The sequence below is a fragment of the Podarcis liolepis genome, assembly GCF_965112155.1.
Source record: "Podarcis liolepis genome assembly, chromosome: 5".
Lineage (NCBI taxonomy): Eukaryota > Metazoa > Chordata > Lepidosauria > Squamata > Lacertidae > Podarcis > Podarcis liolepis.
The window spans coordinates 38,428,627-38,456,372 of NC_139556.1; the positions used below are offsets into that span (position 1 = coordinate 38,428,627).

The 27,746-nt window shown below is 44.2% G+C and overlaps 3 protein-coding genes across 5 annotated transcripts in view; all 3 read left to right on the forward strand.

Moving 5' to 3' along the window:
• LOC310706835 (lipase member M-like) overlaps nucleotides 1-3,284 on the forward strand; it is a 31,905-nt gene extending 28,621 nt beyond the window's left edge. For both annotated transcript variants that reach the window (XM_083503175.1, XM_083503174.1), the window contains 2 exons: nucleotides 811-876; nucleotides 2,424-3,284. In XM_083503175.1, coding sequence (XP_083359301.1) covers nucleotides 811-876; nucleotides 2,424-2,657 — 300 coding nt within the window. In that variant the 3' untranslated portion in view covers nucleotides 2,658-3,284. The remainder of the gene's footprint in view (nucleotides 1-810; nucleotides 877-2,423) is intronic.
• LOC310706823 (lipase member M-like) overlaps nucleotides 1-27,746 on the forward strand; it is a 79,880-nt gene that overhangs the window by 28,514 nt on the left and 23,620 nt on the right. The gene's annotated exons all lie outside the window — the stretch shown is intronic.
• Nucleotides 7,922-27,652, forward strand: LOC310706834 (lipase member M-like). Of its 2 annotated transcripts, XM_083503172.1 has the most exons (10): nucleotides 7,924-8,102; nucleotides 9,217-9,324; nucleotides 14,827-14,944; nucleotides 15,456-15,654; nucleotides 17,173-17,282; nucleotides 18,696-18,835; nucleotides 21,814-21,960; nucleotides 23,864-23,935; nucleotides 24,863-24,928; nucleotides 25,710-27,652. In XM_083503172.1, exons 1-10 carry the CDS (start codon nucleotides 8,100-8,102, stop codon nucleotides 25,941-25,943), a joined length of 1,197 nt encoding a protein of 398 aa, XP_083359298.1. In that variant the 5' UTR covers nucleotides 7,924-8,099; the 3' UTR covers nucleotides 25,944-27,652. The 2 variants fall into 2 exon arrangements, with proteins under 2 accessions (XP_083359299.1, XP_083359298.1); XM_083503173.1 differs by lacking the exon at nucleotides 9,217-9,324 and having other exon boundaries at nucleotides 7,922-8,102.

Here is a 27,746-nt window from a genome sequence, read left to right on the forward strand (position 1 = left end):
AAGGTGAACACCTGGATAAGCGGAAAGCTGGGAACAGGCTATCTCCGCCACCCAAATGTCCCCCTGCAATAAGGCACAGGCACAACCCCCTCTCAGGGGCTGACCAAACCATTGAGTCCCTGGATTCCTTTAACGGAATACCCTTACATAGGGATGGCGAGAGCATTCTCCCAACCCTATCACTTGAACCAGAGCCTATCCGCAACCTTACAAATTGTGATGATTTGCTAAGTGGCAGGCGAAACCCAAATGGCAACAGCCAATCAGCCAAGTGGGGAAAACTCCTGCCATGCCCCTATCCCAACGACAGACGACACACGACAGGATAGCAAGGTCAAGCACAAAGCCCTAAAAGTAGGGAGAGGTGGACTGGTGTTCCGAATGAACGCGCCGAAAGGGGAAGCTTGCATGGGTATAAATAGGTCCCTTGAACCGTTTGGACTGTGTCCCATTGGCCAGATTGCACCCAGCTATGAGGGACCTACCAATAGGATGTTGTGGCTGACCAATCATACCTACCCACAACACAGGGAGTCGATTGTCCAGGTCTCACTGCAATACGTGCCCTCTTTAAGGGAGGACCCGATATAACACTTAACTGTTAGAGCTTCCACCAAAGAATACTGGAATTGTTAGTGTGCGTAACATTCCCTGGGAAGCCCTTAACCACAATTAAACCATTTTAAGTTGGTACTATTGTTCTGCTTCAAGCTGTCTGCTGATAATACCAGCAGTGGCAGAGTTTTCACAATGTTCAGTAATATGTATAATGCATTATCTAATTCTATGGCTCTCCTATTATTTTGATAGATAAGAGATTCGGGGTTATTCAGGTATTTTGACTATGGGAACAAGAATGAGGCAAGATATAACCAGGTAAGAGAGAACAATTTTTAGGTGAAAAAATAAGTTTCTTCACTAATTTATATGTATTCCATTTTTCCTCCACGGAGCTCATACGTGGTTCTCCTCCTCCCTGTCATATTCTCATAACAACCCTCAAATGGGTTGTATCCAACTTAGATCTATTCAGCGTAGACCCATTGAAATGGACAAACTTGAGTTAGCCATGTATAGCTTCAATAGGTTTACTCAGATTAGGACTAGCTTGTCTACAACTCTCCATGTAAGCAGAAGCAGAATGTCTCTGATTACATAGGTACTATGGAGAGACCACAGCAGCCGGTGATCATTACAGTTTGTGGGGATAACCAGTTGGCCATTGTGGGGTCAAGAATCCTAGACTAAATGAATGTGATGTGGAAGACAAGTTCTTAAGCCCTTAAAGAAGAGTGCAAACTCAGTATCACTTACCATAGACTAGAAATTAATTATGCCGCATTCCACAATATGTTCTTTTTTAAAAACAAAACAAAACAATTTTTAATTAATTTTCATTTATAACCATCCAATACAAGCCACATTAATACAATACCAAATTATAATGCAATTAAAAAAGCCAATTATCCAATACCAAATTAAACAATCCGTGCTCTAGATTTCAGGGAATGATATTCTTATTTCGTTCAGCTCCAATACTCTTAGTTAGTCCAAATACGACAGTTCCGATCCTGAGTATTATTTTTATTTTTAATATAAGCAGGGGTGATGCAGAAGCCTGGCTTGGAAACAAACTCTGCAGTAAGAGAGGCCCCCAGAGGAAGTGGCCTTACAGTGATTCAGACCGCTGGTCCATCTAGCTCAGAGTTGTGTCACACCAAGGCAGCAGCTCTCCATGATTTCAGACAGGGGTTTCTGCATGCAAAGCAGGCACTCTACCACCTCCTCAAAATGTGGGGTGAATCTCCCAACTCCCAAACTCCTTTTCCTCACTCAGATCAAGCTCTGTGTGCTTGGAGGGGGTCCCAGAGCCATTTCCATCACCTCAAACACTCTGCCATTCCCATGAAGGGGGCATGGTACTGGCAGCAAAGAAATGAGGAGAACTCTCCTCTTTCTCCTCTCCTCATCATTCTAGCTGCATGATGGGCCACAGACCACAGGGGCAGCTCTTCAGGGGAGCTTGTACTGCCACACAGATTGCCTCAGGGTTTCCCCCCACCATTGGTTTGGGGTTTTTTAAAATTCACTTTTTTGCAATTTTATAAACCACAAATTCTAAAAACGGTTTAAATCATTTCTACAGAGGTACAATTACTGTATTTTTATATGAGTTTTGGTTGCAAAATGGGGGGGGGGGGAGAGACAGCAGCTAATCTGAGGAGAGCCTCAGTGGATTCACTCATCCCAATTTAAATCATGCTAGCAGTCCATGAGTGTTCTAGTTAGGAAGAAGGAAAAATCTGCCCTCCATATAAACCTGTGAACAGCCCATAGGTGGTCTGAATTGTGTCAAGGTGCTGTCACGAAGAACACTTGTGTGTTTATGGGTGTTTATTGATCCTCTGTCTTTTACTCTCCAGAGCGTTCCGCCTTTGTATAAAGTAGAAGACATGAGTGTCCCAACTGCAGTGTGGTCTGGTGGGAATGACATCATTGCAAGCCCAGGAGATACAGCCATCTTAGTTTCTCGCATCTCTAACCTACTTTACTACAAAAATATATCATACTTGAACCACTGGGATTTCATCTGGGGCCTCAATGCCCCCAAACTGGTGTACTGCAAAATCATAGAGTGGATGGGGAAGTCTCTGTAAATCGATATTTTGCTATAATAGATTTAATTCACTATCTTTTATTAACCATTCTTTCTTTTACACCTGTCACAACAAACCCTGTGCCCTGCTAACATGGAGAGCCCTTCTAGGCCACTGAAACCCACAGTTTGCTTGAGTTGCAAAACAATGAAGCTTGGAACTGTGCAATGGAGAACTTAAGAAACAGAAATGGAATACTAGCTCCGCCCAAGGTATGATGGATAACAGCAACAAATGACAAAAGATAGACATAATAAAGTATAAGGACAGAATAATAGCCACACACAAGAAGAGCAAAAAGAGAGTTTGAAGACTTCACCTGAAGGACTGTAAATTATTTGATGTGTTAATGCAAATGGAAGTCAGTAAAATTGCAGCTGTGGTATAAGGGTTTGTTATTATGACTGGTGTGTCATTGGAATTTATAAGTTTTTGGAATGCAGAGTTTAAGTAAATTATCAAATCATCAATTCTGGCATGCAGGGAGCCAACAAAATAATATAATTTGGCATCTGAACATTTGGCATTAATAATTGTATTATAATTTGGTATTATAATTTGGTATTGACAATGAGGCTTTTATTGGGTTATTGTAATTGAAAACTAATAAAATTATTGCACAGAGAATCAATCCCTCTGCCCACATAACTGAGGTGAATAGGAGCTGTGGCCTGTCTTGTGATAAACGGACATAAATCTGACATCAAGAATCACAAAACAGAGAAACCAGTAGGAGAACACTTCAATCTCCCAGGACATTCTATACAAGATCTCAAAGTAGCTGTTTTACTACAAAGGAATTTCAGAAATAGACTGGAAAGAGAAGCTGCTGAATTGCAACTCATTACCAAACTTAAAACCATGGAGAGACCTGGTCTCAACAGATTCTTATCTCATTATACATGACTAAGCCATTTCTCATCTTCTCACCCCTTGCCTTTTCCTGTAAGACCTATTACAGTCGTTAAGAGTCGTCAACAGGCTCATCTCAGCCATCTGCCAGTCTCCCATTCCCACCACCCTTCTGAGTAATACCCCTCCCCACCTTCTCACTATATAGAAGGATCTGGCAACTTCTGTTTCAGTGTATCTGAAGAAGTGTGCATGCACACGAAAGCTCATACCAAGAACTAACTTAGTTGGTCTTTAAGGTGCTACTGGAAGGAATTTTTTTATTTTTACCATTGAATTATCACTGTAAGGACATAGCATGAGAGGCAGAGGATATCCAGTGAGTGAACTAGTCCAGAGAAATCCCACTGATTTAGTAATATATTTTGACTTTGCTCAGCAGACACCACCCTTTCATTGTCAGGACTTTCAGACTGACCAGACTAATCAAAGGCCTGGAATGATTCTGAAACAGACCATCTAGAAACTCTCTTTGGCAACTGAGACAAGGAGGGTTGGAGAAGGGAGGACAAGGAACCTGCACACCCCAAAGAAAGATCTGAGGCCTATCCTGCAATCTTTTTTTCTAAACAGAGAAAAAACAAATTGTGAATTTTCACCAGAAGAATTTAGGGGCACCAGGGCTGAGCAACGAGACACTTAAGGACCACTTCATCAGCATCATCGTTTTTAATTTGTATACCATCTTTCTAGCTTACAATATCCAAGGCAGTTTACAAGCTGAAGCAATGTGCATCTTATAACAATCTAATGCAGTACAAAAATGTGAAAACAAAACAAAACTTTAAAACAAGCAATCTACATCATAAAAGTAACATTCAACAATCATTAGAATAGCATAAAATAAGAATAATATCAACGTATAAAAGTTAAACAGAAATCCACTCAACAGTTACAATAAATTATTTCTAAACTATAATCACTAAAACAACGGCAAGCCACAGTACATAAAATTATACAATACAAATTGAGAAGCAGAGACTAGAGGGTGGAGCAAGGCAGGTGGAAGGAGGCCTTGCCTGACAAAGTCTCTCCCCTCACAGTTCTTCCTCCAGGACCAGCTCCCTTATGAGGACTCCCACAGAGCCCTGCAACTGCTAGGGGCAGTTTTTGGCATTTGTTGCTCTGTTCTAAGAGGGGTTATGAAACAAGCCCTTTTAGATGTTGTATGGTCTCCATTTATATGCTTTATACACTGCATATGTCGTCAGTGTCCTCTATGTGGCGAAGCTAACTTACTGTTATGTCACTCTTATTTACAAAGTGTCCCTTTGCAGGATCTATTTCATCGTGATATCTGCAATAGTGTACTGTTGTCTATTTCATCCTAATTGCAATAACGTGCTCCACGCAGTTCTTATTCTATGTTTCTTCATTCTTTATCTTGTACGCACACTGTTTTGAAAACTCAGTAAATACTTCTTAAGAAAGATGCATTGATGTTGGGTAAGGAGATGTGCTGCTGGAGTGGGACTAGAAGCGTGGTTCCTCCATTGCTTCAACATGGAACTGCCCTCAGCTCAAATATGGTAACTTATGATTGGGGTAATGGTGAATGAAATCCAGTTGCTTGCCATATTTCCATAACGAGACATTCTCTTTGGTGCAGTTTATAAGAAGATGCAGAAAGAGGTGTATAGGAGAGTAGAAATGATTAAGCACCATCCTGCCTCCCCAAAACTCAGCTGGGTATTGCAAACATTCCTTGCAAGTGCTTAACAAGATCACAAGGGTTTGTTTGTTTTTAATTAAAAATATAGTTTTTGCAAGGATTGCTCATAAAACATACTTTCCCTCCCCTACTGCATTATCAAAAATAGGTCACAAATTTTGATTCCCCTCCTGTCCCTATGAATCTCTCCTCCTCCTTCCTGAGAAAATAAAATAAATTCCTCTTACAAAGGGGGTAATGCACAGAAGTGATCCGTTGTGGTGTTGCATGTGATGGAGCTGAACTGTGGAACCACCCAGCTAATACTGATATCACTGCTGCTTACTTATACTAGGCTGGTCTTTGGGCCAAAACCTCACTGCTACCTCACCCCAGCCTGGTCCAAGAAAGCAGCTGGTTGGGAGGGTGGCTCTGCCCCAACATGTGTGATAACGGATAGTGAAGCCTCCTTTAGATTGGAATAAGTTGCACCTGATGTGGTTATGCAATCATAAAGTATGTCTTGTCAAGATTCTGATTAAGCCATTATTCAGTGCATTGCAACCCTAGAAATCACTCCAACATTTGCACAACTTGACCAGCTTCCAGTAACATAGAGAAATAGGGTTGGGTTTCATCTGTGTATTGATGACACGTTACCCTGTAACCCCAGATTTCAACTTAGCAATAGCTTCGTAGAGGTATTATAAAGCATGGGAAACCTGAGGTACATCACAGCATAACCGCCATGCGGCAAAGCACAAGACTCCCACTGCTGTTTTCTGGAACCAGTCCTTCAAGTAGGTGTGGAAGCACTGCAGCACTTGAGGGTGTCCCACTCCCACCTTGCAGAACTGGTCCGGGAGCATACTATAACCAATAGTACAGTGGTACCTCGGGTTACAGGCACTTCAGGTTACATACACTTCAGGTTACAGATTCCACTAACTCAGAAATAGTACCTCGGGTTAAGAGCTTCAGGATGAGAACAGCATCAGGAGGCCCCATTAGTTAAAGTGGTGCTTCAGGTTAAGAACAGTTTCATGTTAAGAACGGACCTTCAGAATGAATTAAGTTCTTAACCCGAGGTACCACTGTATCAAAAGCCTTTAAGGGATTAAGGATTACACTTCCCCGTCCTCCCAATACAGGTCTTTGATGCTTTGGCACCAAAATCCATTCTGAAGTCAAATGGAAATGCATCCAGATCAGTGGGTCCCAAGCTTTTTTTGGCCATGCCCCACCTAAGCATCTCTAAAATCCTGATCCCTCCCCCCCCCATGACATACAATTCTTATTATTCAAAAAGTGAACTATTCATGTGGAGGAAGCCTAAAGGGCCATTAACTGTTAATAACTCATTCTCCAACTCCCCCCTTAAAAATCAAATTGCCCCTCTGTGGGGCGTGTGCCCCTTGTTGGGAACCATGAGTCTAGATAGTCTGTTTCATGAAAGTGCAGCTGATGCTACACAACCATCACTGCCACAAGAACCTTGCACCCAAATGGGATATTTGTGCCTGGCAGTAAAGTCTTTTTCTGGCTCAGGTTTATTCTCTCTGATCCAAATCAGAACCCTGGCATGTGCACATAGAATAGCAAATCCATTAGGGCATTAAATAATCCTTAATTAAGCTACACCAGAAAATAATTAGAAGCAGAGTGCAAGAGGTAAAGCTGGATTTGGGTGCTGTTGAAATTAAAGCCGTGTGATTTTTTGAAGCAATATATGCGGAAGAGGTTTAGAACTGGGTATAGCATAAGCCTAATACAGAAAGGCCTCTAGCTAGGACAAATAGAAGGTTCAGCACAGGCCAAAAACAAAAAGGAGGGAAGAAGGGTAGAACACATGTCTACAGCCCTCACCCCAGTGCCTGGTCTCTGCTTGCCACCATGACCTGCTGCTGCTGCTCTTCAGTAGCTCTCCCAGCCTGCTGCTGCTGCTGCCACTGCCAAAGAAAAACCCCTTTGGCCATTTCAGAGGCCCTTTAAATCTCCGTTTCATCTGCTTCCATGGCCCAGGATCTTCAAAGCTTTTCAGCTTTTTCAAGAGCCTCCAGCAACACCTGTCTTCATCAGAGTCCAGGTTGGAGCCTGCGTGCAGCTGGCTTTTATGCCCAGGAGTGGACCAGAGGAACAACCTCCACCTTCAGTCTTCTTTCCAGTCCACCCCCCCCCAAGCCATGTCCACAAGGTCACCTGCTATCAGTGGCGTAGCGTGGGGGGTGCAGGGGGGGCCGGCCACACCGGGCGCAACATCTGGGGGTTAGGGGTGCAAATCCACGGGTTAGGGGGCGCAAATCCATGGGTTAGGGGGCGCAAATTACTTGCCTTGCCCCAGGTGCTGACAACCCACGCTACGCCACTGCCTGCTATGGCTGCAACATGGCCAGCCTTCCATGATCACGCCCAAGCAGGATCTGTGCCCACCACGGGAACCTCAACCGTGGCCTCCCCCCACCAGCTGAAAAGAGGCCATGACCTTTACGTGGCAGTGACTACTGACGAGCAAATAACAACATTTTAAAATGTCACAGCGTTACAAATAAGTATCGAAACAAACCATGGGGATCCACACAAGGCATCCTCCCTTGCCGCCCACTTGACCTCATTAGTGGAATTTCTGAGGTGTGTATGAATCAGGAACATTGAGCCATTGTTTTACATGAAGATGTCTAATAGCTAAAATAGTTGCCACAGCATTATTTCCATGTTGCGGAGGCTGAGAATGGATGCTGAAGAACTGGCTAGCAGATAAACAAATCCCTTCTTGTGCAACATGAAGAAGGCGTGTTTCTAGTGGTTACTAACGTTGGTGCTGTAGAAGGAAGCATTATTTGAAAATCCTGCTCCTGTCAAGCACAGCAAGAGGACTCAGAATGGTAATATGGTCACTTATTCTATGTCTGGCAAATCTTTATTTCTTACTATGTTTGGCTCTCATCAAAGATGTTCATAGCTTCGACAGGGAAACAGTCAGCATCTCCTATAAATGGCTAAGAAGTTTGATGTTGGTCCTTCCTTAGTGCTCTCAAAGGAGACAGACTTAAATGGAAAGTGAGAACAGCAAGTGGGCTTATTGGGGTCAGAGTTTAAAAGGCAACAGTGGTCAAACAATGTATGGTGTAGCTAGCAACTTTTTTAAAGAAGACTCTTTAAAGCAGGAGTGTGGAAGCTGTGACCATCCAGATGTTGTTGGACTCCAGTTTCCATCACTTCCAACCAATGGTCAGGTACTATTGGTGCATGTGCAAATGACCCACTGGTCTGTCTAGGAGTCCCTTTCCCTTCTTTGACTGAAATGCCAGCTGCTACTGTTCCTTGATAGAGAGAGCTTGCTAACAGTGAGCCACAGAATAACCTCTAACCTTGATTTCTGTAACGTGCTTTATGTGCGGCTGCGAATAGTACAAAAAAAAAAGTTATTTAGGAAAACCTTTGCTTGAAAGCATTGCACTGGCTGCCAGTTTGCTACTTAGCTAGATTCAAGGTTTGACTACTTTTGTATAAACTCGTAGATATTTATGGACTAAGAGGTCCGGGAAGCCGTCTCTCCCAGTGCAGCCTACCTCAGTCGCTGAGATCTGTGGATGAAGATTTGTTCATGGTGACACATAAACCTGTTCATAGAGCATGTTGTGACTTGAACATGTGTTTTTTAGCACTGCTGCTCCAGTTCCCTGGAATTTCCTGCCCGAGAAAGGAAGCAAGTTCTATATTTTGATGTTGGTTGAAAACTTTTCTTCCCAAATTAGCCTCCTTGGTTTTTGCAGCTTTGGCATCATGTTTTTAAGGTTGTTGCATGATTTGTACTAGGTTTAAAATGACCATCTATATAGTGTATTTTTGTATGCTACTCGGGTATTCTTTGAAATAGCAGTTTATACATTTTGGAATATATGAATAAAGTGTATATATTTTGCTAGCATAATTGATTGATGTAAGATCCTCCCCCCTTACTTTGTTGTCTTCTCTTCCACCCCATTTATAAAATAGATTTATGGAAAGAAGTTGTGGTTTTTTGCACTTGCTTGCCTATTTGGTATCCTAGAAGACTTGAGTAGGAGAGGAAGAGTTGCAAATCCTGAAGTTCACATGAATGTCGTAAGTTATGTAATCTTTTATTAATCTTATTAGAGGCAGGCCTGAGATGGGCCTGAAATGCAGAAGAGCAGCGTTCGCTCCTTCTGTCTTTCCTCCCCCAGTCTAGAACAGGGGTAGCCAACAAGGTCCCCTCAAGCAACTGTTATGGGACTCCAATTCCCATGAACCTCAGCCCGCAGGACCAATGGTCAGGGCTTAATGGGAGTTCTAGTCCAACAACATCCACAGGGCACCGTGTTGGCAATCCTAGGTCAAGAACATCATGGGGTGGGGAGATGCAATTGGGAGTGATGACATACAAGCTAAAGGGAAATGCAAAACTATTCCTTAAGTGATACCGATGAGCCTGGAAAACAGGAGGCAAAGAGTACCAACAGTCCTTCCAATTTCCTTCCTAGTATCATGAGCCTTGTGGAGACTTCTTGACAGGGCTGGCCAGGAGGGAGGAGGGAGGGATAACGGGGGGGGGGGGAGTTTGATCCTGGGCCAGTGGCCTGTGAGCAGTGGTGGAAGAAGGGGTGGTGGGGGCGGACTGCACCGGGTGCCGTCATGAGGGGGGTGACAAAATGCCTGCTGAACTCGATGCTGCCTGTATAGTGGAACCGAGTGGGGTTGAGTTTCATTGTGATGCTGATGCGTCCCCTTCCCACCTCTGTGGCTGGGTGCATGCCCTGCTCTCCCTGCCTGTCCATGCCCCTCCCTCACTCGGGAAGTGCTCCTCTCGCAGGCAGCTGCCTTGCCAGCTGTGTCCCTCCTGCACGCCTGCCTCTCTCTCTCTCCCGGCTCCCTTTCCTCTCCAAGCGCTCACTCCCTCGTCAGCCTCTGTCCCGCCTGGCTTTGCCTTTCCCTCTCCAGCCGCGGCAAGCGTGCCCCCCCCCAGCTACTGTTCCACTGTCAAACAGCTCTTTCTGTTCTTACTCAGTTCATCAAACGATGTGACATAAAATTTCCTCCATCACTCCAATCAAGGAATAAGGCAGGGGTGGGAGACCAGCAAAAATAGTGAGTGATCTGTGAGAAAGCTTTTTAAAAAGAAAGGAGGGAGAAGGGGAAGAAAAGAGAACAAAAGCAGATGCAGAGAGAACAACTGTGACGTCAGGTCAAACTGAACAGAAGGGTTTAGGGAAATCATCTTCTGTGAAGGACCTCTCTTCTCCAAAGCAGACACTGAAAAGGAGAATAGCTTCCAGTCTCAGAAGCAGGCAGCTTTCCAGTCACTCAGTCCCCTCTTCTTCAGAACTACCGGTACTCCTCCTCGCCACCAACTTCCTGGCCAACTTTGCAGAGCTCCTTGGTTATCTCTGGCATGTGGAGACCCACGGAGATCGGATGACCCCTCCCCGCTTGGAGAGGGCCCCCCGGATTTTTTTATTTTTATTTTTGCAAAGGTGCTTCTCTACAACGCTGCCCCCACCCCCTTTGCTCCTCCACTGGTTACAACATCCAGGTATCACTAACCTGCCAGTCATTTGACTGTATGGGCTTCAGGCAGAGCAGCTCTCACTGCAGCTCCTTGTGAGTGAGAAGGTAGGATGGGGTGGGGGGAAGACTCTTCCTGCTTTCCCTTCATTCTGTCACTCCCCAATCCTTTCCATCCTCCCTTCTTTCCCTGTTCTATGATGGATGAAGATTGCACAGCTTTTCGCCCCCTCCCCTCCTTATCTTTGCACTCAGAGACACCCCCCCCTTTCATGGGCATAGCCAGGCTTTATTTGGGGGAGACTAGCCTTTATGTTAGGGGGCGTGCCCCCTCCCACCCCAAATTCCGACTCTCTGCTGTGGGGAGGAAACCTTCCTCCTGCCTTGCACCAGTATCCTGCAAGGATACAAAGGATTTTCTCCCCACTCACCATGGGCGTAGCCAGGGGGTGTAGCTGCCCCCCACAATCAAGTAAATAAATAAAAATACTTAACAAACTGACCAATTGCGTTGCAGACAACTCAGTTCTGACCCCCCAACATAAATCCTGGCTATGCCCATGCCACTCAATGCAGAGCATCTGGGCAAACAATGACAATTAATACAAAGGAGGTTCATAGATATAGGAGAGGAATCCCTTCAATAACTTCTCCTGATTGCTCTCTGCCTACCTATTCTCAGGCAAGGAGGATTAAGGAGGCAGAGGAAATCTTTAGAGTCTTTAGGAGAGCCAAAATGGTTTTTGGGTTGCTGGTGGCGCTGTGGTCTAAACTACTGAGCCTTGGGTTTGCCGATCAAAAGGTTGGCAGTTCAAATGCCCGTGACATGGTGAACTCCCATTGCTCGGTCCAGCTCCTGCCAACCTAGCAGTTCAAAAGCACGTCAAAGTGCAGGTACAGTACCTCGGGATGTGAATGGGATCCGTTCCAGTGCCCTGTTCACGTCCTGAACAGAACGTAAGACATGACAGCACGTCTGCGTGTGCATGGGTCATGTTTCGCCGCTTCCGCGCATGCGCGTGACATCATTTTGACCGTCTGCACATGCGAGAACAGCAAAACCTGGAAGTAACGCACTCTGTTACTTCCGGGTCACCGTGGAGCGTATCCTGAAGCGTATTTATCCCGAGGTATGACTGTAGATAAATAGGTACCACTCCAGAAGGAAGGTAAATGGCATTTCCGTACGCTGCTCTGGTTTTGCCAGAAGTAGCTTAGTCATGCTGGCCACATGACCAGGAAAAACTGTCTGTGGAAGCGGACAAATGCCGGCTCCCTCGGCCTGAAAGCGAGATGAGCACCGCAACCCCAGAGTCATTCACAACTGGACTTAACTGTCAGGGGTCCTTTACATTTACATTTACATTTACATTTACAAATTAGAAGTTCTGCCTTAATAGCCAGGCAGGATAGAAGATGCGGAAAAGGAAAGGAAAAGGAACCTAAGTGTTTACTAATCAATGTGCTGCCTGTAAGTAAGCAGAGTAATCTAATTTGCAAGTAGGTGACCTATATGTCTGGACATAGCTGGTTATTTATTTAACTAATCAAATTATATTGGGTCATTTGATGAGAGGATATTTGCACTGCTGACACAATGTTGTTACTTTTTTATAACCAAATAAGGTGAATCAATTCTAATCTATAATACCTTTGTTAGTTATCAACTCCTACGCCTTACCTCTGCCCAAGGGAAACATGGATGTATTCTGGAAAATTCAACAGCACACAGCATTAGGTCATAGTAGAGAGAAAACACTCTGTTGAACAAAAATGGCACCACTTGATCAGTGTTGTCTACATACCAGCATGAAGATGCAAGGTAGAGAAAAGTGTCATTTGCTGAATTTCAGCTAGTCATAAAGTTCTCTAAAAATGCAGGAGCTTCATCAGAGACAGAAAGCTGAATACTGTTACTTGGACTGCATCATCAGTGTTTTTCCAAAGCCAGAATAAAGGGATGCATACACATAATACAATGTGAGAAGAACGTCCCCAAGTTGGAGGCTTCCCATATGGTATTTCCAGCTTCTGCTTTTAGTTGTGGTGTGGTTGCTCTGACACTTCACCTTGCCCTTCATGAGATATTTTGTGTGTTTCATATTGTTACAGAAATTCTAGGCTCTCAAATACATAATAAATGTTGATAATTGCATAAGGTAAATACACATGCATAGCACATAAACTGCATGTCTAAAGTAGTACAGGTAAAGGTAAAGGTAAAGGGACCCCTGACAGTTAAGTCCAATCATGAATGATTCTGGGGTTGCGGCGCACATCTCGCTTTACAGGCCAAGGGAGCCGGCGTTTGTCCGCTCCACGGACAGTTTTTCCAGGTCATGTGGCCAGCATGACAAAGCTGCTTCTGGCGCAACGGAACACCAACACCAGAGCAGCACACGGAAACGCCATTTACCTTCCCGCTGTTGATCTACTTGCACTTTTTGGAACTTTTTGGGAGCTTACCCCGTCGCGGGGATTTGAACCGCTGACCTTCCGATCTGCAAGCCCTGGGCTCAGTGGTTTAGACCACAGTGCCACCCACATCCCGTTAACATTTGTACCAAGACTTATATAGTTCATATGCCCTGGCTTATGTATTTATACAGTGTATTTCTATTCTGTCAAATCTGAATAAAAATAGCAGAAAATGTAAGACGAATAAGCATGGTCCACTGATTTTATGGCTACTTCCTCTGAAGCAGCTTTAAAGGTGCTGACCTTTAAAGCCCTAAATGGCCTCGGTCTAGTATACCTGAAGGAATGTCTCCCCCCCCCATTGTTCTACCTGGACACTGAGGTCCAGCGCCGAGGGCCTTCTGGCGGTTCCCTCACTGCGAGAAGCCAAGTAACAGGGAACCAGGCAGAGGGCCTTCTCGGTGGTGGCACCTGTCCTGTGGAACACCCTGCCACCAGATATCAAAGAGAGAAAAAACTACCTGACTTTTAGAAGACATCTGAAGGCAGCCCTGTTTAGGGAAGCTTTTAATGTTTAACAGACTATTGTATTTTAATATTTTGTTGGAAGCCGCCCAGAATTGCTGGGGAAACCCAGCCAGATGGGCGGGGTATAAATGATAACTATGAGTAGATCACAGTCTCTTGAGAGTTGGCCACACCTGTTCTATACTTATTAGCTAAAACAGTACCATCCATGCATAAAGAGGGAGATGTCAGCAGGCTTGAAGAAACCAAAAATTTGGGAGGAAGTCATTTGGGGGGGGGGGGAAATAATTTTCCACACTGGGTACCACCTGACCTTGCTACGCCACTGCCTGTGAGGCCTGGGATGAGGGAAGGCCCGAGCGAGTAGTCGGGAGAAAGCACTGCCTCTGTCCTGACAAGACATCCCAAATGCCAAAGAAGAGCTGTCTGACTTGGCCTCAGCGTTGCCTCCTGCCAGCGAAGCACTATCTGCCTCTGGGGTCATGCCTGAGGGCTCATCCACACTTCTGCTTGTCCTGTGCCTTGAAAACATGGGTCTGGGTGGTTTTCTGCTTGGCCCTAACCTTCTAGGAATGGGTCCAATGGATTTTCCCCTTGCCTCGCTCCTTTCCCATGGAAAAACAACTCTTTAGCCCTAAATTGGAGCAAACGTCAATCTGGATAAAATCTGAATTGCTGTCCACTCTTATTGAGTGCTAAAGAGCTGTTTTCCACAGGGAGAAGTGGTTGGACAAGAAGAAGTGCGGCTAAGACCTGAGTCTAAGTAAAGAAAAATTAGCAGCATCAACCCACATCTGTCTCTGAGGATTCAACATCAGTTGCACAGCTCAACTGTTGTAAACAAAGGCACACCTTTGATGAAATTTACATGTGAATATCACTATGTACAACTCAGCAATTTGTGTACAAAAGTGCACAGATGGTACACTTGTTGAATGTAGTGTATGAAGATATCTGTAGTTCTTAAATAAGAGAACAAACAGAAGAAACTCAAGCATCTCCTGTGCCATCTGGTGACTAAACCATATAATGACACTGTTCACATACTGCTTAAATGTCTCCTTCCTGGCAGATAGATTAAACCATTCCGAATCAAAAGCTCTCAGCGTTTTATTTTATTTTATTTTTTCTTTTCAGAGTGAGGTGATTTCCTACAATGGATACCCCAGCGAAGAGTATGAAGTGTTAACAGATGATGGCTATTATTTGACAATTAACAGAATACCCTTTGGGCAAAAAAATCTTCCAGTGGGAGGTATCTTGTTATGTGTGTTTAACAACAACAGCAGCAGCAACAACAACAAAATCCGTAGTCTATCAGCTGAACATACTTACCGTATAGTCCTCCCCATAAGTGAGAACCCTGACTTTCCAGGCCCACATGGAGGCATCCCCATGGAAGCACATTGAGCAGGGCATGCTTCCAAGCTCCCATGAGACTTTCCGGGAAAGACAGTGAGAGGGCAGACACATCCGGTGTTGACTGGGGCCTTGGGAGCACAGCTGGTGGGTGCCTGCCCATATCCCATTCCCCTTTTAATCCCTCACAAATATTTTGAATGCTTGAATAGCGCTTTGCTAACAAGCCTCCTCTACAAACAAGGCTCAAATCCATGCCATTGGATGAGACCACAGCCTAACCAACTTATGGATGTAATATAAAGAATGTTTTAGGAATATGGGAGATTCATCAAAAACATCTTTGTTACCAGGGCACAGAAATTCTTGTCTGCTTTGTTAAAACAAAGACTTTGTTTTCAAAACAGGTCCCAAGGCTGTTGTGTTGTTGCAACATGGATTGATTACAGAAGCTAGCTACTGGGTTGAAAATTTGGCCAACAACAGCTTTGGATTCATATTAGCGGATGCTGGCTATGATGTTTGGCTGGGGAACAGCAGAGGGTCAAGCTGGTCTCGGAGACACCAACATTTGTCAACTGACCAGGATGAATTTTGGGATTTCAGGTAGTTTGAACAAAAAAGGAACAGCTTTACAGCCATTGACAATGTTATCTCCCACTTCAACTATGCTGACCTATTTGTCGCTGTTGGGACATAGGTTATTAGCCAATCAGCTGTGATACAATACCAAATTATGAAGGTAAAAAGGTAAAGGTACCCCTGACCATTAGGTCCAGTCGCAAACGACTCTGGGGTTGCGGCGCTCATCTCGCTTTATTGGCCGAGGGAGCTGGCGTTTGTCCGCAGACAGGTTCAGGGTCATGCGGCCAGCATGACTAAGCCGCTTCTGGCAAACCAGAGCAGCACACAGAAACACAATTTACCTTCCCGCCGGGATGGTACCTATTTATCTACTTGCACTTTGACGTGCTTTTGAACTGCTAGGTTGGCAGGAGCTGGGACTGAACATGGGAGCTCACCCTATCGCAGGGATTTGAACCGCTGCCTTCTGATCGGCAAGCCCTAGGCTCTGTGGTTTAGACCACAGCGCCACCCACATCCCAATTATGAAGGTAGGTAATATTAATGAAATTTCCAAGCATAGTCAAATCTCGATTTCCAAACACCTCCGTTTTGGAACATTTTGGCTCCTGAACACCGAAAACCTGAAAGTAAGTGTTCTGGTTTTTGAACTTTTTCGTAAGCATCCGACGCGGCTTCTGCTTGAGTGCAAGAAAATCCTGCAGTCAATCAGAAGCCGCGCCTCGGTTGTAAAACATTTAGGAAGCCGAACAGGCTTCTGGAATGGATTACGTTGTTGGAATGTATTTATTCTGATGGCATGGTTCATGGTTCAAGCAAACATGGTTCATTTACCTGAGTATTCTCTACACTGACTGGCAGTCACTGGGGATCTTCACACTCTACAGCCTTTTTCTATGTGTGATTCCCCTTCATGAGATTTTCTTGTGTGTGTGTGTGTGTGATTTTTAGTGATGTTCTGTTGCTGGAACCCATAGCTAAAAAAATTAAAGCGGAGAGTAGAGATGGTGGCTCCATCATCTCATTCCACACACACATTTCAAACAAAACTTCCCAGAAGGCAACTCTAGGGAAAACAGGGGTGGTGCATCCCATTTCACCACTTGAAATGGGAAGTGGTGCCCCACTATGTACCCACTTCCATTGGCACCACCACCATGTGCCCACTTCAACTGGCACCACCTCTGCCCACCCTCCACACTCTCTTCGCCACTGGAGGAGAAGCGGCATTGGCACTGGCTTATGGTGCAATCTTGCCAGATCTCACTGAAATCTCACCTGATCTCTCATGCTCCATGAGATCTCACCATAAATGGGTGCCAATGCTGACACCACTTCTCCACCAGTGGTGGAGGTGGCAAGGTGTGAGGGGTACTTGCAAGGCTGCTGCCTCAGGGGCTTCCACCACCTGAGGCAGCTGCTTCACCTCACTTCATGAGTGGACTGGCCCAAATGTGAAATATTTGTGAGCTCATAGGAGTCACTAATTTTGCAATAAAATTTAAAAAGCCCAATCTTATTTCCCAATTACTATTTCAGTTTCCATGAAATGGGCATGTATGACCTTCCAGCAGTGATCAACTTTATTTTGAAGAAAACTGGGCAGAAGCAACTGTATTATGTAGGCTACTCTGAAGGTGCTACCATTGGTATGTTAAAATTGAACAATCCCATCTCTTTCTCTCTTTCTCCTTTCTCTCCCCTCTCTCTCTGTTGCTCACTTTGTCCTGTGTTTTGCTGTTTTGGATTCTAGAGGCAGCTGTTCCACTATAAGCTGCTCATCCCCTTTTTCTGTGTTGGAAGTCAATCTTGCGCCAACCTTGGCACTGTTGTGTCTGCATTCCCTTTGTGACCTTGCTTGACTCCACTATGGAGTACATAGGGCTTTTCAGGAAAAGTGAGAAGACAGCTTTTTAAATATAGATATAGATATAGATATAGATATAGATATAGATATAGATATAGATATAGATATAGATAGATAGATGATAGATGATAGATAGATGATAGATAGATAGATAGATAGATAGATAGATGATAGATAGATAGATAGATGATAGATAGATAGATAGATGATAGATAGATAGATGATAGATAGATGACAGATAAATAGATAGATGATAGATATGATAGATAGATAGATAAATGATAGATAGATGATAGATAGATAGATAGATAGATAGATGATAGATAGATAGATAGATAGATATAGATAGATAGATAGATAGATAGATAGATAGATAGATAGATAGATAGATAGATATAGATGGTAGATATAGATAGGGGACAGAAATCACCAGCCTGAACGTAAGATACATACAATGACCTGTCTTCAACTAGTCCTCTTGTCTCCACCACCCATCAGCTTCAAAAGAGGGGAGGAAAGAGGTTCTGAAGTTAGGTGACAGAACCTTAAAACGTGCCCCATCATCTACCATAAGAGCCTTGCTGCTTACGCACACCTAGAGTTCACAATTTCTCAGAGTGAGATTGATTTAAAGGCTTTTCGGTAACAAGAAAATGTGCTTGCACCATTTACCTTAGGCTATCTTTCCATTCCGGTACAGTGGTGCCAGTTCTTAAATCAAGAAAGACCTACAGAATCTGAGTGCAGAGTCTAGAACGGCTACGACTATGTAGTTTTTGGTAGCTCGAGGGGCAGAGTTCATCTGCTCATTCACCTGATGAGCATATAATTGAGAGGGAAACATTTCGAGAACTGAATAATCACAACAACTGCCTTCCTTTCCTGGCAAGTGGCTTCAAAGTTGCAGTGGTAGAGGTAGCACTCGGGTTTCTCCATCCTTGGTAGATCTATTGCTATCCTTCAATTTCCTCCCAGCAGCTCCAGTGATCATTTAGAATACATATGGGGAATCTGTAGCCCTCCAGATTGCTGTCAGACTCCAACTTCCATCAGCCCCAGTCAATAATATTAGGCCAGCCACAGGCTCTGCATCTCTGCTTTCAGGTCAGGGAATACCCTTTTGGTAAACTGGAGAATCACTTAACATGATTCTAAATGCTCACTGTGTTTTTTCTCCCTCCCTCTTTCTCCTTAGGCCTCATAGCATTTTCAGCCATACCGGAGCTGTCTCAAAAAGTCAAAACATTCTTTGCCCTGGCTCCTGTGATTTCTCTTAGGTATGCAACAAGTCTTCCTTTCGAACTTGGTGTCTTCCTTCCTGAATATTCATCCAAGGTACTGGTCAATCACTATTTCATGACTGATGAAATCAAGAAATGCAAAGCTAATGGGTCCCTCAAAGTCACTTCTACCATAAATCCGTGACAAATATTTCTAGTTACTCATCTAGGTTACTGTGTGCAAGAAAAGAAAGATTCTATAAACTGCATGTATCTATAGAAGAATATAACAGACTACAATTTTTGCAGAAATGTTGTGTTCCCCTGAGATTATTCTGAATGCAGGGCAAGTTAGAAATATGCTAGATAAAAGGTAAATTTGGTTCACATGCAATTCATGCACTGCAAAATTTCATCTACAAAAAATGTGTTTGAGAACCAATCACATCCATTGGCTCTACTATTAATTTCAGTGAGCTGTCGATTGCACTGTCAATGAAACAAAGAAAGTAAACTAAAATACAAAGAAACTAAAGTTTAAATAGATCAGTTCTGGGGGGGGGGGGTATGCATCTGTCAGGTGTGTCTGCTGCACACCCAGAAAGGGATGGAGGAGAAATTTAATACAATTTGCATTTATAAGCAAATGTACCAAATATGCACTTTCGAAAACAATATACAATCAAATTCAGCATCCCGGGTCACAACAGTCGCTTAGGGGATGGAAGGTTGCCACCTCTTACCTACATCATGCTGGCTGCATTGTTGTTGCTGGGGTTCTGCCCTCATGGGACAGCACCAGCCAATCAGCTCTCAGTATGAGTGTGGCCGTGGGCGAGTTAACCACGGCGCAGCCAGCCGTTCCCCTGTCTCTCGCCCCATCGCTGGATCACCTGACCCACTCACCCTCTTTTCATGCTATGCTCAGATATGCCCTTGCGATGGACAATTGTCCGTTGCTATATTGTTGGGGCTGGGTAGGAATTTTTTTCACTTGGCAAGTTGGCACCAGCCAATTGGTTTTCACCCACCTAGTAGCAATCGTCACAGGTTTTCTGAGGTTAGGCATTGGGTGAGCATTTGTTTGGATGGAAGGGAGGTTGTAGCCTTCGCCTGCCCCCCTCAGTAAGGTTATCATGTTAAAGGGATCCAGGGTGTGAATCCTGTTAAAAGCCTGGGTGTGGGCTAGGGCCATGTCACAGCCCTTACAGGGACCCCTCGGGCAGCAGCGGAGTAAGCTGATTGGGTGCCTGGGGTGGCTCGCGTGGGGGCGGGGCCAGCAGGGGCAGGACACTCTGTGGGGCCTCCAAGGAGTCTGCCTACATCCTCCCCCTCAGCCACCCTACAGCTGAGAGGGGAGGTGGCGGGCGGGCGGTTTGGGGCAGTGCAGAGCCTGCAGGCGCCCAAGCCACAGGGTCTCTCCCAGTCTTTTTCCACTGAGGGGGGTGACAAACTGGTGGGTGGCACTCACTGCGGGGCCTGCAGCGCGCTGAGCCATGCATCTCAGAGACCCTGCATGCCAGTTTGTAACCCCCCTCAGTGGTGACACCCACTGCACCCACCTTGCGATGCCCCTGCCCTCGCGGTGCCCCTAATGGTGGTTTACCCTTAAGTGGACTCCCTGCAGGTGGGCAGGAGTCAAGATATAGCCTGGTTTCACCCCAGGCCCTAAGCCAAACCACTCACATCTGTAACCAATTAAGTTGTGACCTATTTGAACCCATAAACCAATATATTTCGTGTCAGTGTGCTTTATTCTTCTCCTGGGCACTTTGTGGCTCAGGTGCCTTGGCACGCAATTGCTCATTTCTCAAAAATTCCTAATCTGAAGTAAAATGTGCAAATAAATGCGTACATTAATTAAAATAGCTTCTGGAGTGCATTATAAAGGGAGAAATGCTATACAAAAATTGTGTGTACTAGGCAAAATTACGTACAAAAAAGTGTGTATCTGGGAAATGGACAATGACAATTTTCATGTGGACTTTTTAAAAATAAAAATTGCAAACTAATGTGGAAATGTGAAAAACTGAACTTAAGTGTGGGAAAATGAGAAACCGAGAGAAATGTAATTGTCAGATTCATCCATCCACACGTTTCCGAGCACAATTCAAAGTATTGGTGCTGACCTCTAAAGCCCTAAATGGCCTCAGTCCAGTATATCTGAAGGAGCGTCTGCACCCCCATTGTTCTGCCCAGTCACTGAGATCCAGCGCCGAGGGCCTTCTGGCGGTTCCCTCGCTACAAGAAGCCAAGTTACAGGGAACCAGACAGAGGGCCTTCTTTGTAGTGGCACCTGCCCTGTGGAATGCCCTCCCACCAAATATCAAAGAGAAAAACAACTACCAGACTTTTAGAAGACATCTGAAGACATTTAGGGAAGCTTTTAATGTTTAACAGACTATTGTATTTTAATATTTTGTTGGAAGCTGCCCAGAGTGGCTGGGGAAACCCAGCCAGATGGGCGGGGTACAAATAAATAAATAAATAAATTATTATTATTATTATTATTATTATTATTATTATTATTATTATTATTATTATTATCCCAATCTTTCTTTGCTAAGTAGATCAGTCAGATTATCCTTGCAAGCTTCCCTGCAATTAGAACCAGGCATGTTCAGCTGAATGGTCTTACAATCCCCTTTCAGCTTTCTCACTGAATATAGCAGGGTTGGAGATGGAATAGGTGCCCTTGGTGCATGTAGGGACATTGGGGTCACAATATAGGTGCCCCCTCCCACTCACCAATTTTAACTTTTTAAGAGGTGCAAACAGCAACAAAGGAAATCTCTAGAGACACAGCTAATTCTGCAAACAAAAACAATTGAAGTTCAATATAAGTAACACATTTTGCGAGCCCACGTGCTAAACCCTGTCCTTGGAGCCTACCCCCCCCCCCCAAAATGAGACATGACAACAGTGTATGGGTTTAAAATTAGGCCACAACTTTATTGAATTTCAGATGTAGGAACCTTGGCTTAGGCCTTGGAAGGATTCCCTCTCATACCCTACAGGGGCTGAGGATGCGCAGGGCAGTCGGACAAAAACAATTAAAGTTCAATATAAGTAACACCTTTTATATCTTTGCAGGGGCTGCTTGTCAGAGGAGAATTTTACTTGCCTTACAAGGCTTGGAAATACTTCATCAACACAATATGCAGTGTTTCACTACTGCATACAGGCTGTGCATATGCCATTTTCTTTTCGGGTGGAATCAATTTTGCAAATATAAATATGGTATGTAGACGTGTGAAGAAGTCACAGTAGCTAATTCCTGGTTTGCTGAATTTTCATGAGGTTCCATTTTTCAGGGGTGAAAAGCCCCATGGAAAATTGAAAGCTCACTTAGAGGAAGACTGAAGTCCGGTATGCATGGAAAGCAAGTCTCACTGAGCAGAAGAGAACTTACTTCTGAGTAGATGTGCCTAGCATTGCCCTATTACAGCACATGTCTATTCAGATGCAAGTCTCATTCAGTTCAATGGGATTTATTGTCATGGAAATGGGTGTAGCATTGCAGCCACTGACTTTTACTGGTTTGGGGGTTGGGGATGCACATGTCTGGAGCCCTGATATGATCTGATTTCAGATAAGAAAGTGTTTTTTAAAAAAACCAACCAACCAACCAACCAACCAAAACAAATATGCCTTCATTTCTACTATACTTCCAATGTTTTCTGGAATCGCTTGCCCAAATTTCACTTTGTAAAACGGCTCAAGTTCTTATTCTGGTCCCTTTTTCAATCAGATGTATTTTCCTAGTTCCCTATTACCACCACAAGGTGGTGCTATCCCAGGTGCTTATTTCTGTCTTTGGCATGCGAGAGAAGTAGATGGAGCAGCTGCCAACTGATATTTCCTGTGAAACAAGACCCGGGAAATTAGCATAAATAAAACTAGAAATGTTCTGTACTGCAAAGAGGGGTGTGTGGGGTGTATAGGGAGGGGTAGTACCTTTGATGGGGGACATGTCATGTTCCTTCTGGGGTAGTTTGTCCACCTTTGTCCCCCCCCCCACACACCCTGCACTCAGCTCTTACTTGTGGCTCCTAGAAGCTGTCAGCTTTGCCAGTGGCCACACTCCAGGAACAGCTTCGACTGGCTGGTTAAACCAGGTGAGGGTAGTTGATGGGTCTCAAACTCTCAGTGAGTTAGGGGCTTCCCCTGCATGTGAGCGGACCAAAAGTGGGTCCAACAGTCAAGAAGGTATTTTTTTGCACATGCTCTAGAGAGAAGTGAGGGGCAGATGGGGCTCATCAACTTGGGAAAGTAGCCCCTCTAGGAAAAGGAAGACTCTGATCCTAAACCTCTGCTGCCATGTGGTATATCTTCAGAAGAAGAAAAGGCTGAGTAAGCCCTACACAAATCCGAAGACTGTTTGGATGGTGCCTTGTACACCTCCTTCTGGCAACTCCTGCAGCCAAACTGGTGCCAAATATATTGCTCTGCTTTCCTTTGGACCACATCAACAAGGCCGAGAGAGGGGTCTTGTTATTTGGGCAGCCTCTATGCACATTGCCCAGACTTGCACTCCAAGGAGGTGACTTTAGCAGTAGCTAACGCACTGCGGAGGTGCACTCTACCCACTTCTCAAGACAAACAGATGCCAACAACTGCAAAGAAAACAAACTTAGAGTGATCGCATACATTTGAAGCCATGCACGTCTGGTGTGTTTCACCCCAATTTTGTTCTACTTACTTTGGGATTCCTCATGGAGTTGGCATGCCTGCATCCTGTTTTCATAGTGGCCAACCTGATTCCTATAGGAAATCCACAAGCAGGGCCTCAATCTCCCTAATCCTTTTCCCCAGCAACTGCTACTCAGAGGTATATTGCCTCTGTCACTAGAGGCATTACATAGCCATGCAGTTTTGTCACCCATGAATTTGTATTAACCCCCTTTAAAGCCAATCTTGTTCTTGTAATGCGAGGGGGAGCATAATGTCCCTCTTCTCTCCATTCTTTGCAAACTATGCATAATTGTATACTTTCTAGCTCACCCTTTTTCTCAACTAAGCTGCCCTAGCAATTGCTGTAGCACTAATTTGTAGGGTAACTGATGTTTTTCTTCTTCTTTCCACTAGCTTTTCTGTTTACTTTTCTTTCTTTCTTGTGTTGTTTTTCAAACTTTACTTGCAGAGTCGACTGGATGTATATGCAGCTCACTTTCCAGATCGAACATCATCTAAAAACATTGTACACTGGAAACAGGTAGAGAGTTTTACACTTTGAGGAATAGAGTTCTATGCTTGCATGTACACTCAAAATCACAAATTCATATAGGTTTTATATAACACTAAACTTTCAAAGCTCACACCTAAGAACTACGGAAGAGTTAGTACACTTAACATTCCCTGGGAAGTCGATACAAAAATTAAGCCATTTTATGTTTGTACTACGGGACGCGGGTGGCGCTGTGGGTCAAACCTCAGCACCTAGGACTTGCCGATCGTCAGGTCGGCGGTTCGAATCCCCACAGCGAGGTGCGCTCCCGTTGCTCGGTCCCAGCGCCTGCCAACCTAGCAGTTCGAAAGCACCTCCGGGTGCAAGTAGATAAATAGGGACCGCTTATTAGCGGGAAGGTAAACGGCATTTCCGTGTGCTGCGCTGGCTCGCCAGATGCAGCTTCGTCATGCTGGCCACGTGACCTGGAAGTGTCTGCGGACAGCACTGGCCCCCGGCCTCTTAAGTGAGATGGGCGCACAACCCTAGAGTCGGACACGACTGGCCCGTACGGGCAGGGGTACCTTTACCTTTACCTTTATGTTTGTACTGTTGTTCTAATAGGAGTTTAAATCCTGGTTTTCTTTATGTAGACAGAGCTGACAGGTCTTTGCTAATGAGGATGGATATATATATATATATATATATATATATATATATATATATATGCAGGTTTAGGTGTCTTCGGGTGTCTTCCCAACTCTTACACGGGAAGACACCCGAAGACACCTAAACCTGCATTCCTGTACCCGTGAAAATCTACGAAAGCATATATATATATATATATATCCCTGTAAACCTCTTTGTAAGCTAACTTTACATTTCCACAATATTGTAGATTTAGTTTTCTTAACGGCAGGGTTTTCACAATCCTCAGTAATACGTATCATATAATATTTCCTATTATTTTGATAGGTAAGAGAATCGGGAATATTCAGGTGTTTTGACTACGGGGATGAGAATCAGGCAATATATAACCAGGTAAGAGAGAACATTTAGGTTTTTTTACAGTGAAAATAGAACTCTGCATCAAGAACACTTATTTATATTGGGTCTGAAATGAGACTTGTTGCATACCAGCACAACCCAGATAATATTAACCATTTAGATGTCTTCCCAGATGAAAGCTCAACTATTTTATTCATTTATTTATATACATCCCACCTTTTCTCGGCAGAGTTCAAGGCAGCACACATGGTTCTCCTCCTCCCCGTTATTTCTTGATAACCACCCTATGGGGAAGCCTAGAGTAATTGTGACTGATTCAGGGTCACTCCATGAACTTCATGAATGAGTGGGGATGTAAACTTTGGTCTCCAAGTTCTAGTTCAACAATCTAACCACAATAATGCAATAGCTCTGAGTTAATGTGAATATGATCCCTAAAGGTGTTTTCCTCCACAAGCTGAGAGCATGGTGGGCACAGGGATGTGTGTATTAGCCCCTCCTTCAACCCCACCCTTCTGCTGGATCCAACCTCAGACCACACATTTGGCCAAAGTCTGAAGGGAGGGCCTGGATGTGTGTTGTTGTGTGCTTGTGGTTTCTCTCACATGACTAGAAGCTTAGAAATATGTGAGCTCCAGCCCCATTCAAAGCATGTTAGAAAACCTTGAGTGTTCCAGTCAGAATCAAGAAAAACCCATCCTTCATATAAGCCTGTGAACAGCCCACAGGCAGTCTGAATTGTGTCAAGATGCTGTCACTAAGACCACTTGTGTGTTTATGGGTGTTTAATGATCCTCTGTCTTTTACTTTCCAGAGCTTTCCTCCCGAATATAAAATAGAGGACATGACTGTGCCAACTGCAGTGTGGTTTGGTGGGAATGACATAATTGCAACCCCAGGAGATATAGACTTCTTACTTCCTCGTATCACTAACCTGATTTACTATGAAAATATATCACTCTGGAACCACTGGGATTTTCTCTGGGGCCTCAGTGCCCCCAGACTCCTGTACAGCAAAATCATAGAATTAATGGGGAAGTCTCTGTAAATAAATACTTTGCTAAGATGGCTTTAACTTCATTTCCTTTATTGACACATCTTTCTTTAACACCTGTCACAACAAACCCTGTGCAGTAAGCTACGCTGGTGTGGAAAGCCTTTCTAGTATTTAAAGGTGCTTCATTTTTTCCCCTGGATCATGTCCATTGTTTTGGTCACATTTGCCCCATACATTTGAAGCACTATGATACCGTTTTAACAGTTATCATTTCCTCAAAGAATGCTGGGAAGTGCAGTTTGTTAAGGCTGCTGAGAGTTGCTAAGAAAGCCCTGTTCCTCTCAGAGAGCTACAGTTGTCAGAGTAGTTTAACAATCAATCCCTCTTCCCAGGGAAAGTATAATGTGTTATTATGTTTTTATATATGTTGGAAGATGCCCAGAGTGCCTGGGGCAACGCAATCAGATGGGTAGGGTATAAGTAATAAAATTATTATTATAATTATCATGTAATAGCATTTCATTGAAGAAATGTTGGCGGATATGTTAAAGCTTTCTTGCATTCATGCAAAACCTGTCCTAACTGGTTTCTCAAGCAAGGTGTTTTAGTGAATTGAGAAGTTCTGTAGGTCCGTATAGTTAAAGCCATGGTTTTCCAAGTAGTGATGTATGGAAGTGAGAGCTGGACCATAAAGAAGGCTGATCACCGAAGAATTGATTCTTTTGAATTATGGTGCTGGAGGAGACTCTTGAGAGTCCCATGGACTGCAAGAAGATCAAACCTATCCATTCTTAAGGAAATCAGCCCTGAGTGCTCACTGGAAGGACAGATCCTGAAGCTGAGACTCCAATACTTTGGCCACCTCATGAGAAGAGAAGACTCCCTGGAAAAGACCCTGATGTTGGGAAAGATGGAGGGCACAAGGAGAAGGGGATGACAGAGGACGAGATGGTTGGATAGTGTTCTCGAAGGTACCAACATGAGTTTGACCAAACTGCGGGAGGCAGTGAAAGACAGGAGTGCCTGGCGTGCTCTGGTCCATGGGGTCACGAAGAGTCGGACACGACTAAACGACTAAACAACAACAACAACATGTATGTGACAGTGTCTGTGTATGAACGACACTCAAATGAATCTCATCCTAGGTTTGGTTTAATCTCACTTATGAGCAACACCATCACTTTTGGATGGAGTTCCTCAGGGATCCATTTCCAAGCCTCTCTCACTAGTTTCCATTTCAGCAGGATCCATATCCTGGTGGCACCCAGCTCTCTCTTCAGAAATCTTCATCTCCATCCGGTCTTGCAGCTCCTGCTGCCTGCAGCAACATTCGGCTTGGATGTTTCATCACCATTTAAAACTCAGCACAACACACAGCAAACTTCTCATCTATCCTTCCAAGTCTTTGCCTCCTCACAGAAGACATGGTAACACAGAAATGGGCTTTTTCACTGCTGGTGCCAGCGTTGTGGAATTCCCTCCTGGCTAAAATACAAGAGGCCCAATCTGTGTTGGTATTCCATTGGATCATGTAAACACACTTGTTAAGGCAGGCATTCTCCTGAAATGAACTCCTGATTTTATTGTATTAGTTTTTTATTATGTGAGTGTGTGTGTATATATATATTCTAATTAAGGGTGCCTTAATGCCCCAATGGATTGCCCATTGTTTCGTTTAATTATGCACTGGTTTTGCAGTTGCAACCCACTTAGAAACTATTTGCTAAATAAACAAATAAAATATTGCTCATTTTCATTCATGGACAGTGTCTCCATTCACCTTATTGAAGTAGGAGCATTGTGATGCTTCCTTCCTTCTCTTTTTCTTGCCATATTTGATCCTGAAATAAATTG

Bases quoted from the DNA above. Each gene is read 5' to 3' on its own strand.
- LOC310706834 (XM_083503172.1), top strand. The intron at 9,325-14,826 runs GTAAGTTATGTA...TTTTCTTTTCAG, and splicing joins CTGAAGTTCACATGAATGTC to AGTGAGGTGATTTCCTACAA. The intron at 21,961-23,863 runs GTATGTAGACGT...CTTTACTTGCAG, and splicing joins ATTTTGCAAATATAAATATG to AGTCGACTGGATGTATATGC.